Genomic DNA, 17,645 nt, shown 5'->3' on the forward strand with positions numbered 1-17,645 from the left:
GGAACTTGTAGCGCGCGCGTGATGGAAGGTCGGGTGACCGTGCCACAATCGCCGGCGTTGGAAGGAAGAACGCTGGAGTTAGAAGGAAGAACTCAAGCGTTTGAAGCAAAAACGCCCACTGCTTTTCTCTCTCCCAAATCCTCTTATTATATTTAGGTTTATTTTTTATTATTTGTTCATATGTGGGACGAAGTTCTTATTAATTTATATAAATAAAATCATTAGTGAAATCCAACTCTTATTAGTTTATATTAATAAAATCACTGGTGGTTCTCTAAAATATCGGATTTGTTCATTTTACCTTGTTTCCCATAATAGAAAATACAGTTTGTTCATCCACGTGGCTCAACAAAATAATAAATTTGTTGGTTGCCATAAGAATTGCCCTTGCAAGCTAACTAAATGAAGGGATCAGTTTCCCTGAGCTTATTAGAAAGACTTGAGCATGGGGAACACCAACAATTCTAGACAAGTTTCAAAAATACAATTGATCGATTAACCTAAAAAGTCATACTTCATCTAACCTTAATTCAAATTTTAACAAATACTCCCTTCGTTATTTTTTAATAGGTCAGTTTCTATAAATAAATATTTCAAAAAAATAGTTACTTTAATTTTTTGGGACCACTTTTCTTTTAACTTCTTTTGATGACAAGTATTATGTGACCGTTTCACTTATTTCTTTGGTTGACAAGTGTCATGGGGACCAGTTCACTTCACTTTTTTTATTGACAAGTGTGTAGAGGACCACTTTCAATAATTAGTTATCTTAATTTCCTTAATTTTCTCAAAAAAGAAACTGGCCTGTTAAACTGGCCTGTTAAAAAATAACGGAGGGAGTACATAATTAGCGAAAACTTAACATTGATTTGACTCCTAACAACACTACACCCCCATACTGGTTACCTTGATTTGATCGTAGGGCCAGAATTATAGCACAAAATGAAATATCTAATCATGCTTTCTAACAAAAAAATAATAAGAGGTCATTAGCTCTACTATCACTGTAAACTGTTCTAGTTACGTTTTGTAATTTTAGTCTTTAAGTTGCATAAACTCAATGCAATACCTATTACTAATACTAATAATGCACTTGGCCAATAATAATAATTCCCAAGTACTCTACACAACAACTGGCATATTTTGTCACTCCATCACGGTTTTGGCCTTACTTTAGTGATGCATACATCGAAGAACTGCTGCACCTAATAAAACACAATCAGCAAACAGTTTAAAAACTCCCACCTAATTCCATCTAAATTTACCCAGAAAAATGATAAAGTGAGGAAGCGAGAGAATATCTTAGAGATAGCCCACTTCCGGTTTCTATTATAAAGGGGCTTATAAAGGAGAAGTTCCCTAAATCATTTCTAATCAACAAAAAATAATAACATTCTTGCTGCATGAAACAATGGCAACTGAGGCTGATATATCAGAAGGTCCAGAACCCATACTTGTAGCGGTACGTTTCATTAATACCTTTTTCTTTTGCTAACTGATTTCTAGTTTGTTTTTATATCAACCAAATTTGTAATTGTAGGTTAGCCATTACCATGGCAAGTAACACTCACACTAGATGATTTTATGCTTTTATTTTCTGCAGTAATCAAAAAAGGAATTTTGTCCCTTATATCGATCGGAATTCGGAATCGATCAATTTCATTATCATGTTTATTCAAAATACAAAAAAAAAAAAAAAAAAAAAAAAAAAAAGTGGATTTTCAAAATAAATCCATTTGAAGGATCAATAAAAGAAAATTTACTTCAATTTAATTCGAATAGAACTTAAAGTACCCATTTAAACGATTTAACATTTCATTTGAATCAGCCTAAACAAATTTATACTGAGAAATCTGTATTTCCTGGGAAAAAAAACAGAGTAGCATATACTCGTCCCAGGGAAGAAGACGATGGTTCCGGGTCGAGTTACTGGGTGTTATTACCACTATCCCATATTTGAATCTATACACGATTTCTTGTGTGATTCACCGAATTCAAAATTTTCGTAATTCGTTCAATTAATAGTAAAAAGAATCACACTTCGTAAATCACTATGAAAACACATACACAATCAAAAACCTAAGTAATCAAAAAACTGATAAATAATGATTACTCACCTTTGCATGTAATTTCTAAAGGACCTTTAATTGTCATCCTCCTCTAGTCCTCTTCCACAAAATCATTAACAACTGAATTTTTTAAATTTCTATTTGTGTATTAACATTGACAAACAAAGCACTTCTCTGAGTAAGGAAACCAAAATATTGGCTTCCAAGTAGAATGGTATTCAATGGGATTAGGATTTTGGTTTCACTGAATGTTAGATCTCTGGAAGAAATGAGTTGGAGAAGAAACCGAACATCTGATCAGGGGTAAAAAATAAATAAACTAGTCAAGTGTGCAAGTGTGTTTTTTACTCTTAGGTGCATCTAAGGAGAGTGAAGGCAGGTGTGTCTGATAGACACGTGTTTGGCATAAGTGGAGTTACCCTTTGGCTGATACGTGATTTTTGAATGAAAAATAAACACAACACCATCAAAAAGTCTAGCTGGGGCTATCTAAAGGTGTATACTGTATATGGGATAATGAAGTGTCAGTTACAGTTCATTTAACCATGATGTTGATACCAAAAATTCTAAACGAACAAACCCGCTGCACACAACAAAGCCCAAAAAATTGGATCTTCTGTTGTCCCCTGCGGGACTCACCCGTAGGGGTGAGCATAAAAATCGGAACCGCGGATTTAACCCCTATCCGTCCGTAAAATTGTGGATTTCATCCAAACCGCAAGACGTATGGGCCGGATACGGGTGGGATTCTCAAATCCGCATGCGGTGCGGATGCGGTTGCGGTTGTCATTTAAAAACCGCGGATTACCGCAACCGTAGAAAGAAGCAAAGTTTTCTTACCTGAATATGAACCTAGGCCCAAAGAGAAAGAAGTGAAGTTCTTTGATCACTTAGTTAACTAAATGAATTTAGGCCCAAAGAGAAAGAAGTAAAGTCCTTAAAACACTAACTGAATTTAGGCCCAACAAATAGAATCAAAACTAAGTTAACTAACTGAATACAATCAAAACTAAGTTAAGACACTAACTGAATTTAGGCCCAACAAATATAATCAAAACTAGGTCAAATCCGCGGTTAATCCGCAACCGACCCGTACAATCCGCGGATCCGCAAAGGTTAAATCCGCGGGTGATTGGGCCGGTCACGGTTCAATTTTGCAAATCCGCAACTTTGACGGTTTGGTTACGGGTGACCCCTAATCCGCAACCGTCCGTCCGTTACACACCCCTACTCATCGGGACCACATCAAAAATTTGCGAGACAAAAATTGAGATGGAACAATTAGGCGCAAGCCCAAAAAAAATAACATTTTTATTGTCAGGCCCACAATTAATTTTAGGTACCGTGACACCCATAATTATTTCCGTGACACCCATAATTATATGAAATTATTAAAAAATGTCTGCATAACGGATTATGCATCCGCATGACGGGTTATGCATCAGGGGTATAGTTGGCAACGCAACTTGGATATAACATATCTAAAAATCCGCGCCTTGGAATTTTACAAATTTTATATCGTTGGAAATCTTTTTAAGAGAGCTACGCAACGAGTACAAACAACGATATCAAATTTTTGTTTTTCACGAAAAAAATCGAAGGTGATCATCATTTTAGGCAAAATTTCGAAAACTGACTACATAACCATTATGCAACCACCAAAAACTATGCATAACACATTATGCGGACGCATAACCAATTATGCAACCATTTTTTCGACTGCATAACAAATTATGCATATATAACAAGTTATGTAACCATTGTTTTGGTTGATTTTAGTACGTACACAAAAAATTGATGTGTAATGCAGTATGCATCCATATTTACGGATGCATATCAGGTTATGCATCTATTTTCTCGATGCATAAAAGATTGTGCAACAATTTTTTCGATGCATAACGCATCATGCAGTCATATTTTCGGATGCATAACAGGTTATGCATCCATTTTCACGACTGCATAACATGTTATGTAGATATTATTGTAGGTGCATAACAAGTTATGCAACCTTATTTTTTGTTGGTTTCAATACTAAGAAAAAAGTAACTTCATAACGTGTTATGCAACCGTTTTCTGGATTGCATAACAAGTTATGTAAAAAAAAAAAGCCGCAGAACGTGTTATGCAACCAATTTCGAGAATGCATAACAAGTTATGCAACAAATTTTGTAGATGCATAACCTGACGCATGATCTGGGCTCCCAAAAACCTAGAATGATTACATCGCATCAACTCCGTACGAACAGGAGATAGAACATCTGAGTTCCCTTCCAGTAAGCTCGAGGCCACCTCTTTATCCATTCTTTAGCTTGAGAACCTTGTTTTGTGCTTCTAAATTCACCATCCCAGGGTCCTATGTTCACTTCCGGCCTACACCAATCAATTCACATGTCAATACAAGAATACCATGCTTAGCAGACAATGCAACCATTTCCAAACTAGAACGCAATATTATACTCTAGCTCTTCTGCAATTTGTCTCACTTTATGGCAAAGTTACAACATTCTTACTGACATTGTTCTATTGCATAATTAAACAAATCTAGTTCAACAGTACTAAAATTCAAGAAACTAAAACCAATAATACTTACCAACCCCAAAAAGACCAATCGGGAAATGGAATATCGAAATGAGCATTGGTGGTACAATAACGGAACAACGGAGGCTGAATTTTCCCAGAATACTCTGTTCGATTAAGAACGGGTCTATCCATACAATCAAACATAAGATCAACATCTGGGACTAATCCTGGATACCTTTTAAGAAGTTGTAAGAAACTCCATACTATAAACATAGCTCTACTCTGAACACAACCATTTCTACTCCAACTAACAACAAATCCATCGACAATTGATCGATTTAAATCGATTTCACATAAAATATCAATCATTTACGAAACCCTAAATTAGCTTACCCTTTTCTTCTTCTTCTAGAGCTCAATCGACTTCAGCACCATCACTTTCTCCCTCGATTCATCAAGCTACTAAACTTCCTAGAGATTATTCACACAAAATCAAGCTCAATTCCTTTGAATTGAGGTCGACAGAGAGACGAGAAGAACAGTAGAAAACGAGAGAAAGAAGAGAAGAGAAAAATAGTCCGGATCATAATTTTATAAATTCTGGGTTTGTGGGAAATTTTTTCACGAAAAATGGGTGTGCGCCTGAGTTTTTCTGTGCGTGGGTTTCACAGTGAAAAAAATCTGAAAAATGGGTTTGTCTGTAGTTTTCACAATTGAGATACGATTTTGGTGTGGTCTGTTTACACGGTTTATTTAGAATCACTCTTATTAATTATAATGAAGTGTACAAAATTGTGCTGATAACAAAATTGAAAACGCTAGTTTTACCGAGTTATATTCCCGACTAAAATCCCTCCACAAACAAACACATGGACACACTTCCACCCATTAATGATCCCAATGTATAGAGAGCTTCCCTAACTATTGGGATCTTTTGCTGGAGCAAAAATCGGTAGGTGTAGCAGTCCTCTAACAAAATCATCATTATCGTAAATAATTATGACGAAGTGTCGGTATATAAACAATTATAAGAAAATCATGACGGAAAAGTCCTTAATAACCTATCACATGCGTTGAGATACTAAAGATAAATTCGTAAAGAAAGTTATATTTATTCACATCCTGGGTATGAAAGGAATTACGATAATGATGATATAGCTAAAATTCCTTTTTGCTAGCAACTGTATTCTATCATCTTAGATATGAATGATATAGCTAAAATAATAGAAGAACATAAAACCTCTCTAATCTCACAGTTTACTTGTTTCCCATCAGATCCAGTGAGCTCACCCCTTCTTCTTTCTTCTGTTACTTTAGGTGATTCAAGTTTTCATTAATTTAGTTTTTACATAGCTTAACAAAATATACTTGAGATGGTAGAAGATTAACTGCTGCGTGTGGTGAACAAGTAATGAAGTATGACCTATCATGTAACTGGATTCTAATAGGAAAGTGGATGATCCAAGTGAAATTTGGCATTCTTTACACTTTTTATTCGTAGGGTTCTAGTTTGCTTACAATGGATTAAAGATTGATTGAACTGTTAGCATCTACCAGATCAGGTTTTCTTTTGCTATGACAAGGACCCTCTTGCAGGGCTACTTGTGCATGTGCCTGATCTCTGGGGTACTCTTTCACTGTCTAAGAATTACACGTTTCTGCATGTGGCGCATAAGGCAAAGATGGATTAGCCTAATTCGACAACACCGATATTTTGAACAGTCCAAAACCAAAACTTAACAAGAAACTATTATCATTACATGAGAAAATTGATGTAAACAAAAAGAAACAAAACTATATATTTATATCCAAATAAAACTGGATCCAGTAGGTTGTAGGTCCAAATCCATATTATAAATAATTGACATGCAAATATGAAGACGAGGACCATGTTATCTTAAATACTACTTATAAGAATAAGAATATTTGTCCAGCAGAAGCAGGAATTTGGTTTAAAATATACCTGCAACCAAAAGTTGCTTCTTTTTTTTTTTTTTTTGCGCCTTGTTTTTTGATGTAGTGATTCCTCAGATGTACAAACTAACTCATTTTTAAACATTATCTTGGCAAAATGAGACTGGGGCTGCGGTTGAGCCATGTGTACAGTTGTAGAGCAAACTGTAGTGGAAACTAAATTACCTTAGTCACTTACATGCAAATGTAGGTTTTTACTGTGAATGTTTCTATGAGCATTAATTTATATTTTGTAATGAGTGGACAACAAAAGAATCATAACAATATATTAGAACAATGTTATAATTTTCCAAACTACGTTAGAGAAACCATTTAACTGAACTAAATTCATATGATTGTTTCTTTTGTAAACGGATGATCACATAATGGAACAGAGACACTAAACTTAAGTTTTTAATTAGTTTTGTATGGTCTTACAACTGGCTAAGTACTTTATTATTGCAGAAAATGAAAGAGGAAACGAATGAGTTGAACTGCAGCCACTTGGACACAATGGTCTCTAAAGCTTCTTCCCTGGGAGAACTGCGGAAAGTTGGGAACGAATATTGCTTACTTACTTCTGAAACTGTTGAAAAATCCATGAACACAGAGGATAAAGATGAAGTATCTCAGAATTTCAATGACAACATCAATAATCACATTCTTGAAGAAAAAGTTGAAAGCACGGAGGGTGAAACTTTTTTCAAATCAACCGCAATAGCAAATGGCGCCTCACATCAAAATATACAAGGGTCAGAAATTTGTGAAAATAGAGAAAAATTGGCTTTGGTACAAAAAGAGGATGTAGTGGCCAACAAGGATGTAAAAGAGACACATGATATAACATCAATGAATAACATTGTTGCGTTCGATAAACATGGTACATCCATGACCTTAGAGAATGCAAAATTCGAAGAAGAGGAGAAGATCGCACATTCATCCAAATTACCATCAGAAGTTAATACTACAGATATATGCACTGCAGAAAATTATATGTCTATACCTAATATTACATCCACTTCCCTAGACCAGAGTGTACAAGAAGAAAAAATTGAAGTCAGAGAAGTCGAAATAATCAAGGAAGAGGAGAAACACACAAGTGAAGAGATCTCCGGTGATAGAAGGACTCTCGTGGAAGAAATAGACAAAGAAGAAATTTGGCAGCACCAACATGTCGAAAGTTCCACAGCAGAAGCTTATGAAGAAATGTCCCCAGTAACAGAGGAAGTCGTGACTGTTTCACAGAAGGATGAGACTGAAGTTTCATCTTTTGAACTTGGAGAACAGGTTGGTCAAACAGTAGAAACAACTCCGGACCACAATGAAAGTGTAAAGAAAATGGAGGTAAGCAAAGACGAGAGCACGGGATTAGTAACTCTCACCAATGGGCAAGACAAGGAAAAGACTTGTGATTCTGATAATATAACTATCAAGCAGGATGTTTTCAATGACGATGTAACACAAACCAAAGAACAAGAGGAGAAAATAATGTTCAGCGCTGAACCTGAAGAGAAAGAGAAGCTAGAATGTGCCTCCAGTCAGGCATTGAAAGACATAAAGGATGCAGAAAAGCCATGCCAGGAAGAGGTTAGCTTGGATGCCTATATATACCGTATCTCTTTTCAGCCTCTTCTCTTACGTACAACGTAGAAAGTATTTTATATTTGTTTTTCTATTTTGGGTTTTGATAAGTTTAAGCTCATCCTATATACACAGGTAGCTATAGGGCAAGAAACAGACGATATAAATGAGTACACTGATAAACAGATCATACGAGAAGATGTAGCTACCAAATATCAATCATGTATAGCATCATTCGGAGAAGACATGGTTCAGAGCTCTCAGGCAGATGAGGAAGTGGAAATGAAGCAAGATGCAGAGGTGAATTGGGATGTTAATTTAGTTCCTGCAATTAACTAAAATATCTCTTTGTTTTTCTTTAATTTATTTTTTAAGATTTTCAATTGTTACAACTATGCCAAATATGCAGGTATCCATGGGGATTGAAGTGGATAAATCAACCAAGAACCCTGCCGAGAAAGTCATAGCGGAAAAAGAAGCTATTGAGGACCATTGTGAAGCATCCACTGGTGCAGAAATAGTTCAAAAGGAGAACCAAGAAGAAGAAAAGGAAGCAAACAAGCCTGAAGAAGAGGTTGCTACGAAAACTCAATTACTTGCTGATACTCAGTACAATTAATTATCGCGTGAAATTTTATCTCAAACCTCGTTATTTGTGATTCTCTTTCATGTATCTAATTGATGCATGAAAAACAAGCTAACAGTTTATTTGTCACACAGGATTCCGCTGGAACTCAGACGACCATCACAGTTGAGGACATTCATGAAGTTACCTTTGAGAACAATGATGTTGTTAATGATTACTGTATAGAATCAGATTCGGGAAAATCAAGAACCAAGAGTTCTCAGGAAGATTTAGAGGTGAGGAAGCCCGAAGGGGAAGGGTCATCCTGAGTACAAGATTCTGAGTTTGTATCTTTGACTTCTTTATTTAAGGTTTCTCATTTGTTTAAAATACGTCTAAGTTGCAGGTGACGGAGGAGCTCGAAGTGGATGAAGCAAAAAAGAACATTGTCGAGCGAATCATACAAGAAATTGAAGCTGTTGAAAACTACCGTGAACCATCCATTGGGGAAGAAACAATAAAGAAGGCCAACCAGGAAGATGAAAACAAAGCAAAGGAGTACATAAAAGAGGTTAACTATGGCAATTGAACTTAATTCTGATACTTACTAGTTACTACGTCAATCATCTCGTGAACCTTTAATTCAAACTCCATCTTTGGTGTTTCCCTTCAGTTTTCTTATTAATATACTCCCTCCATTCTTTTTTAATAAACCACTTTTGTTTTTAACGAAATTTAAGGAAATTAAGAGAACTAATCATTGAAAATGGTCCTCATGACACTTGTCAGTAAAAGAAGTGAAGTGAAATGGTCCCCGTGACAGTTGTTAGCAAAAGAAGTAAAGTGAAGTGGTCCACATGACACTTCTCACCAAAAAAACTTAAGAGAAAAGTGGTCCCAAAAAATTAAAGTAACAATTGACTTTTCCAATTAAGAAACTGGCCTATTTTTTTAAAACTTTTATTCATAGAAACAGGCTTATTAAAAAAGAACGGAGGGAGTAATAATTAAGAATAGAATAAAAACCATTGTTTGATATATAGGATTGTTCGGGAACTCAGACAATCACCGCGTACGAGGACACTCAAGAACACGCCTTTGACAACAATGCTGCTAATGACAACTGCACAGACTCTCAAGGTGAACAAATAGTAAACATAGAAGAGAATAGTGGGGAAGATCTAGAGAGGAAATTGCTTAAAGTAGAGGTAATTTGACCACAAATTATCACAGTTCAATGCTTCAACCTTTTCTTGTTGTCTTCCAACTGATACACCCCACATATATTTGTATATAAGAATTATATTTTTTACTGAACATTAAGTTCAACCTTTATCTGCTGTATAGGTCTTTGGGGGACTTGAGACAAATGCCAGTACAACTGCAAGTGAGAACACTTCAAAGCAGATCTTCAAAGATGACGTGGTTATGTCCCTCTTGCCAGTATCCATCGATGAAGAAACAACTAAAGCTATTCACACACAAGATGAGGTAAGTTTAAATGTAGAGTTGTATGGAGTCCTTTTCTTTCATGCATATAGTTAAGCTAATTATATTAGCTTCATCTTTGTGTAGGCCCATGAGAAGATTGAGGGAGCTGGAGATGGAATGACCACTGCAGAACATAATGTACAAGAGGATGTCATTGCTACAGATCTTCCAGCAATATCTCTACTAGAGAAAATAATTAGAAACGGTTGTCAGGAGGATGAGGTAAGCTTGCATGACATGGCGAAATTCTTCATCAAGTTTTTCCTATCCAGCCTTTAATGTAATTTTGTAGGTGTTTCTTTTTCTTATTCTTGCTTGATTGCCTATCTTTCTTGCGGACTATAAATCTCCACTGAATTACAGGCGTGTAACAAGGAACCTGAAAGACGAGGGGGTAATGACGATGCAGTAAATGAATATGTAGAGGCGAATGGAGTTACAATTGCAATTGGGGAAGGAACAACTGCCCAAGACTCTCACGAAGAGGAAAACAATGCCAAATCAAAAGGGAAGGTGAGAATCGTACATAGTTGTTTTTGATCCTTATACTCAAAAGTATTACTTCCGAATTGATTTTTCTGCTTATACCGAAAGCTTTACTCCCATAAACAAACTTTTCTCTTGGATTACTAATTTAAAACTTTTGTTTGTCAAACAGGGGAAGGAGTGTGACATGAAGCCTAAGGGGCTTAACTTGGATAATGAGAAAGAACCAAACAGTAACCCCATTGGTTGTGTGAATACAAAAGTATCAGGAGAGGAAATTCAGAGGGAATGGAACGAGAAGCCTGTCGACTACCCTTTGGTGTCGGAAGTCGATGGCGAACAAATTAAAAAAGAGATTGCAGAGGAAAATGAAAGCATTGATGACGAATTAAAAACTAATGTTTCTAATGTAAATCAAAACATGAGCTTCAATGCAGATGAACCAGAAGGTGTGAAGCTAATCAACACTTCTGATGTTCCTTCGGTGACGAGTCACGTACCAATTGAAGCTAATGAGGATATCTTAGAGACTTTACATGTTGAAGATTTGAATCTTGGTGAGAACTCCAGCTTAGACAAGAAAGCAGGCAACGAGATTCTTGAGAAAGAAAATGCATATGAAAATCGAGCTAGAGATGAAATAAAGTACTACATGACACATGGAGCTAGCAATGCCATAGTACCTGAATATGTAGAAGATGGAGTTGAACCAATTTTAGGAACTGAGGCAGCTACTGTTATGATTCTTCCAGTCATCGAATCAGAGATGCTACAGGAAACTTCTGTACTATCATCAGAAAAACTGAATCCGGAGTCAACTGAGGCAGACATGACAAGTAAAGATGATACACCAACAGAAGATCGGATCCAAGAAGGGGTGCAGAATACGCCAATTGAACGAACAAAAGAAGAGGAAAAAGAAGCTTCAATTGAAGAGACAATTAATATGCAAGAGAAAGAACTAGAAACTATCCAACCTCGGCAAATAATTAACAATGAGCATACCGTGGAAGGTGAAATATTGAAACCTAGAGTTGAGGAAGTTTTAAAACAGAGCCTAAACGTATCTGAAGTGGACAAACAAGAAAGATGTGCAGACCTGATGTCAAAGGGGATTGACACAGTTGATTCAAGTGCCAATGGTGACAAAGATACAAGTGACAAAGTAGAGGGAGGTGAAGAAAACCTGAAGGAAAGCATCAAGGAAGATATACAAAATGGGGAATCAAGTGGAATTGACCATACCGGGAATATGACTGCACTTCAGGGAGAGGTTAACTACATTTATAAGTTATAACTTTCCTTTACATGAAACTGCTTAGTATAAGAAATTGTTTTCTTAATTTTGAATCCATTTTAATGCAGCAGAATCTACAAACAGCCGATTCCTGTGAAATGTTTCAGAATAAAGAAACGGATACTTTATGGAAGGATGAAGATGATGCATCTGTTTTCATTCTTAAACCAAAAGAAGATGACCATAAAGAGGCACAAAATATAGAGGCAACTGAAGAGATCAAAAGCACAAAAAATGGAGCTTTACACTATAATAAAGCTGATGGGTTGGTCGAATCAGTTGAAAGGGAGTGTGGGAAACTTGAACTAATTGATCTGGTAGAAAAGCTCAGAGTTGTCTCTGAAACAACGGCTGGGGATCGGAACTCTACAAATTCAACAGAAACTGAAAGAGAAGGACAAATCGTTATGGACCAGCAGAATACTGGATCTGGTGAAAATCGTTTAGTTGTTCAAAACACTCGAGAGGAGAATACGGAGGCTGAAAAATTCGGAGAGACAAGGCCCAATTTGAAGCCTGAAGAGACAGACCCACAAGTGCACTCTGAAGCTGTAACGGTTAGATGGGTTATAAAAATTACTCACGTTGTTTACCTTCCTTTCTATGTATATTTCCTCATTATGAGTGTACTTTTCTGCAGGTAATACAAGAATTTCGGAGAGCTGAAAAAAGTGAGGAAATTGAAAAACAGATGACAGGGAAAGATGTTGCAGCGAGATTGTATGTAGTATCTACAAGTGACGAAGCTATTAAAAAGGTTAGCAGCTTCAGCGTAAATATGACTGCTTAATATCTTATTCCTTGCGTTTTCTGTATTATATGATAATGAAACTCTAACTATAAATTAAACAGGTGCAGGACACTGATATAACTGGCAATGAACAGAATATTGATGCGAAAGAATCCAACGAGAAGAAAGAAATAACAACTTTACAAGATGAGGAAAATCCTAATAGTAAGCCTGATGTTGCAAGCATGACGGAAGAGCCGGAGGTAGAGAAACCAAACAAAGTAGTCGATAACGAGCTCCCGAAAACTTTTACTTTGATATCCGAGGTGTTGGAAGAAAATAACCAAGAAACAACTGAAGATCTTCCTGACATGACAAATACCGAATCTGCTTTAGTGGTAACAAAAGAAAGAAGCTCACAGCCAGTTGAACTAGAATATGAGAAGATTATGTTGCCCGCAGGTATTTGTTCTGAAGAGAAGACTCTAGAACCTGTTGAAACCATTGAACCTATTAACAGCACCGGAGATGGAAACGTGACCCAGGATAAATCAATTGAGGATAAGCTTGGTGGAAATAAATTTGAAAAAGAAATCAAGGAAGTAGTCCCTGCAGCTGATGCTTTATCTGGATCTGAAGATGAAAGAGAAGAAGCAACTAGTCGAGTTGACAATGTTGCTGAGAAAACAGAAGAAAATCTTCAGGAATACTATGCATTGATGTCTGAAACACAAGATGTTGGAACCTTAAAAGATAATCCGACCATAATGGATGCATCAAAAGTTGAGCACAATCCAGAAGTTGAAGTTGAGAGTATAGTCTGTCAGAATGTTGAAGCTGATAAAAAGAATGCACATGACACTCAGGTTACTGCAGTAGATGAGGTTATAAAAGATGAGGCCCAAATGGAAGATGAAACCCAAGATAAGAATGTGGATACTCATATTGCCCCAGAGATAACAGTAGGGATACATCCACCCAAAGAAGAAGAATGCAAAGAGCTTAAAACATCTCCCGTGGAGTTTGAAGATGTAAATGAGACTCTAAACGTAGATCCCATGAAAGAAGCTGGGAAACTAGACCTTTCACCTGCTTGTGATCTAGAGGAGAATGTCTCAGAGCGGACAACTGGTTCTGTGTTGGAATGGAAGGAACTTACAGAACTAACAGAGCCAGTGGAAAACTGTGAAGATAATCTGAAAGAAGGAACTTCGGAATCAGGAGCATGGAAAAAGAAATCAGAAAATAATGAGTTAGAAGAGTGTTTCTTGAAGGTCGAGGAAGAAACTGAAACACTTGGTGCAAGTGAAGACCCACATAAAGATGTCATAGATAATAATGTGCAAGTTAAGAACCATGAAGAACAATCCACTGAATACTGCAAGGATGATGCTTCCATGCGTGCTAAACCAAATGAAGAGGTTAGTTAATATCCAAATTTTTAATGTTATTTTTTCATTAGTTGGGTTTACTTAAAACCATCATTCTCTTCTTCAATCTACACCCCATAACTGATGTAATGTCCCATGCAGAATTCAGAAATACTAGTTAATCTTGGTGAGAAAATTGGAAGTCTCGAGGTAAAAAGCACAATTCACAATGACGACAATTCATCCAAAATGAACTCATCAGTTGAAGAAAAGTTAGTTGGAGAAGTAGGCGGAGAGTGTATTGAAGCCTCCAATCCTGAGAAATCCCGGGAATATGTGTCTGAAGCTCAGACTCGTGATATGCTCCTTAAAACAAAGATGACTGAAAATGATGAAGATGGCAAGGACATTGTACCTGTTGGAGATGGAAACATTGGGGAAATCTCTCTAGTAGAGACTACGAGAAAGGAACAGTTAATGGAAGAAACCCATATTAGAGAAAATGAAGAAAATGAGTACCTAAAAACAGAAAGTGCACAAGAGGTCTGGGAATATAAAGTGAGCTCTATCTAATATATCTTTTCAAATTCTTCAGTCAGTTTAACTTTATATATGTACAGGTGTGTGAGAGACTTGAGAACTCTGATACCAGCGAAAGCAGTGAAAAGCAGATACAAAGTGAAGAAGGATTTGTCGAGAAACCATGCCCGATATCAGTTGGAAAGGATACTGTTACAGAAAGCCATCAAGAAGCCCATGCAAGAGATCCATTCAAGCTTGAACCCGTAGAATTAGGTAATGATCCGATAGCTGACCAGATTACAAAGACTAATGAGGCAACAGAGATCATAAAGAATGGAACTCTGATAGAAGAAATCCAAGTAAGAGAGATTAATCTTATATTTTTTTCTCTTCTTGTTTAAGCACTACTTTTTGGTTGGATAGGTGCAAGAATTTACGGTTAATGGGTCTTGCAGGGACTTGAGAACGACAATGCGGACAAGAAAACTGAGATGTTGATCACAAGAGAAGAGGAAGCGTCCAAGGTCCTAACTTGAGTTTAGCTATAGTTCCTTGAGTCTCATTGACACACTATTTTATTTTTATTTAATGAATTTGAAACTTCTTATGTAGATAATATTGGAGGAGATGAACAAAGAAACGACAGTATCCACTGAAACAAGAGAAATAGTTTCAGAAAAGAATGAGGAAGGCCCATACATGAACATTCATGAAAATCCTACCAAAAGTACACCATGTGAAGCAGAACCAACTGAAAATATGTATGGAATGGTAGTTAAACCCTCTTCTCTGGAGGTTGAAGAAGCTACCTCAACAAATTCAGAGACCACGATAAGTGCAGCGGAAGATGCAATATCCCTTGACAATTTATCTGAAGGCAGCAACCTTTTGAGCACCCCTTTTGAGTCAGTATCAAAGTGTATTGAAACTACTGAAGCCTTTTCCCAAAATGATCAAAATGTAGCCACCATGATTGATACTTCAATTGTTGTCGAGGGTTCAGCAAGTGACATCCCAGATAAAGAAGAAAAGGCTAGAGAACATGAAGAGGAACATATTGAGACACAAGCCATAACTGCAGTAGAAGAAGTTGAGCACGTAAACAATGACGTAAGCGTTAGTAACACGAGAATTTCTTCAAAAGCTTAGTACTTATACATTTATTAACACTTTATTTTGCTCTACAGGTGCCAGAAGCGAAAATCTTAAAGGAAGGCGTGAAGAAGCTTGACGAGTTCAATATTCAAGAAAGATCATGTGAAAGCAAACATACACAAGTTAAAATTCCACAACATGAAGAAACCCAGGTTGTCTTGGCTGCTGAGCAGGAAACAACAGAGGAAAGTGTCATGGCTAGAACTGGCAACAACAATACTTCGGAGTCTTTTGCTGAAGATCAAAGTCAAATGAATACCGATCTCAAACAAGAAGCAAAGGTCTGTGAAAATGAGACAACAGAAAGCTCAAATCTGGAGGAGTTTGCAAAACCAGGACCAGAAGGTTTATCTTCTGACCAACCTTCAGCCACGGAAACAATAGTGAAAGAAACTACTGTGAACCTGGAAGAACGCAAAAGAATTCCTCAAAACTTTGAAAGGATTCCTGAAGCCAGTGATACAAAAAATGAAGAGGAGGGGTCAAGAGAAGTGGACCTCCGTAAGGCCGTAGAGGCAAACACTGCAATATTTCTAGAGGATCAGAGTGGAAGCACCGAAGATAAAAACAGCACAGAGGAGCAGAAACCAAGAGAATTTTCAGAGATTAATGGGAAGCCAAAAGAAGTAGAATATGGACAGTACAAAGAATCAATCAGCAAAACAGAACCATCAATGTCCGATCTCATACTAGACTTCGAAAGAGAATCTTTTGTTGAGAAGAAAGAACCATTGGAAAGTAAAGTTCCTCTAACTGTTCAAGTTGAAAAAGATGCAAAAGAAGAAGAAAAATATTCCGCGGATGCAGAAGATGAACAGGTAAAAGAAGGCTCAGGGTCTGATGCTCCAGTAATGGTAAAAGCCTCGGATGATGTTGATGTAAAACCATCTCACAAGAAATCACACAACATACTATCAGGGGTAGGATCAAAAGTCAAGCATTCAATCGCCAAGGTGAAGAAGGTCATCACGGGTAAGTCATCTTCGCACAAGTCATCATCACCAAAACAAGAAAATGGATCGGCAACGACAGCTTAAGCATATCGATTTGTTGGACCACTGTGAATACTATATTTCTATTGGTTGCATACTGAATTCATATTGTGGTGTGTATTTGTGAAGTGTGAATTTTGTAAAATGTGATACTGTGATAGTTTTCTTATTTACCAGTGAACAATATTACAGTCAAATATAATCTTATTAAAGCTATCCCATTATTCAACAAGCAAATTCGATACAATCTTATAATGCTTAATCAACGCATATTTCGTTATTTGACTGTTGAAAAGTTGCAATGCTTAACCGGTACATGTGATTATTAATCTACACATAGATCATATTCTTATATTTAGTATATACCAGTCAATGACGACTATTCTAATGCTTATGAACAGGCTCTTTGTCCCATCTAAACAACCACAAAAAATTTCTCTCTGAGACTAACACCGGAGCAGGGGACTAGAGTTGGGGACTAAAACAACGAAGGGTTCAAATATTTCAATAATATGCATGATTCAAATTTGACATTTGATGCCAAAGACATACATATGTATATTTTATCGATTACATATATATATGTATCATAAATTATACGATTAAAGCGGAAGCGGGTATCGGTTTGAACTCCGATAAGTAAGAACAAAAAGCAGCAGAAGCAACAACGTTTCAACACGACCATCAACAGGTACTTCAATCTCCAAAGATGAGCACGAATTTGATTCACAGGTTAAGAACTTGAAACCTTTTCTCTCCTGATGGTAACTCTCTTTAGGGTTAGAGTTACCACTTTTCTAATGGTAAAACTTTGGTGTGATATCGGTGAGAATCACTTACCATTCTATACACATGCTAGAGATGCTTCTATAGATTCCATACCCTAAAGGAATATGGAACCCTACCGGACCTGC

At 36.7% G+C, this 17,645-nt stretch overlaps 1 protein-coding gene across 2 annotated transcripts; it reads left to right on the forward strand.

Annotated features, from left to right (window-relative positions):
• The first annotated feature begins 1,272 nt into the window (after window positions 1–1,272).
• Window positions 1,273–16,963, forward strand: LOC113303418 (titin). Of its 2 annotated transcripts, none has more exons than XM_026552449.1 (19): window positions 1,273–1,462; window positions 7,008–8,129; window positions 8,259–8,423; window positions 8,533–8,697; window positions 8,844–8,984; window positions 9,095–9,259; window positions 9,732–9,896; window positions 10,036–10,179; window positions 10,264–10,401; window positions 10,543–10,692; window positions 10,838–11,938; window positions 12,031–12,519; window positions 12,603–12,719; window positions 12,815–14,113; window positions 14,225–14,605; window positions 14,683–14,943; window positions 15,040–15,108; window positions 15,197–15,694; window positions 15,772–16,963. In XM_026552449.1, the coding sequence occupies exons 1-19, from the start codon at window positions 1,412–1,414 to the stop codon at window positions 16,774–16,776; spliced, it is 7,626 nt and encodes a 2,541-aa protein (XP_026408234.1). In that variant the 5' UTR covers window positions 1,273–1,411; the 3' UTR covers window positions 16,777–16,963. The 2 variants fall into 2 exon arrangements, with proteins under 2 accessions (XP_026408234.1, XP_026408235.1); XM_026552450.1 differs by having other exon boundaries at window positions 12,034–12,519.
• Window positions 16,964–17,645: the final 682 nt, after the last annotated feature.

The sequence above is a fragment of the Papaver somniferum genome, chromosome 8, assembly GCF_003573695.1.
Source record: "Papaver somniferum cultivar HN1 chromosome 8, ASM357369v1, whole genome shotgun sequence".
Taxonomy (NCBI): Eukaryota; Viridiplantae; Streptophyta; class Magnoliopsida; order Ranunculales; family Papaveraceae; genus Papaver; species Papaver somniferum.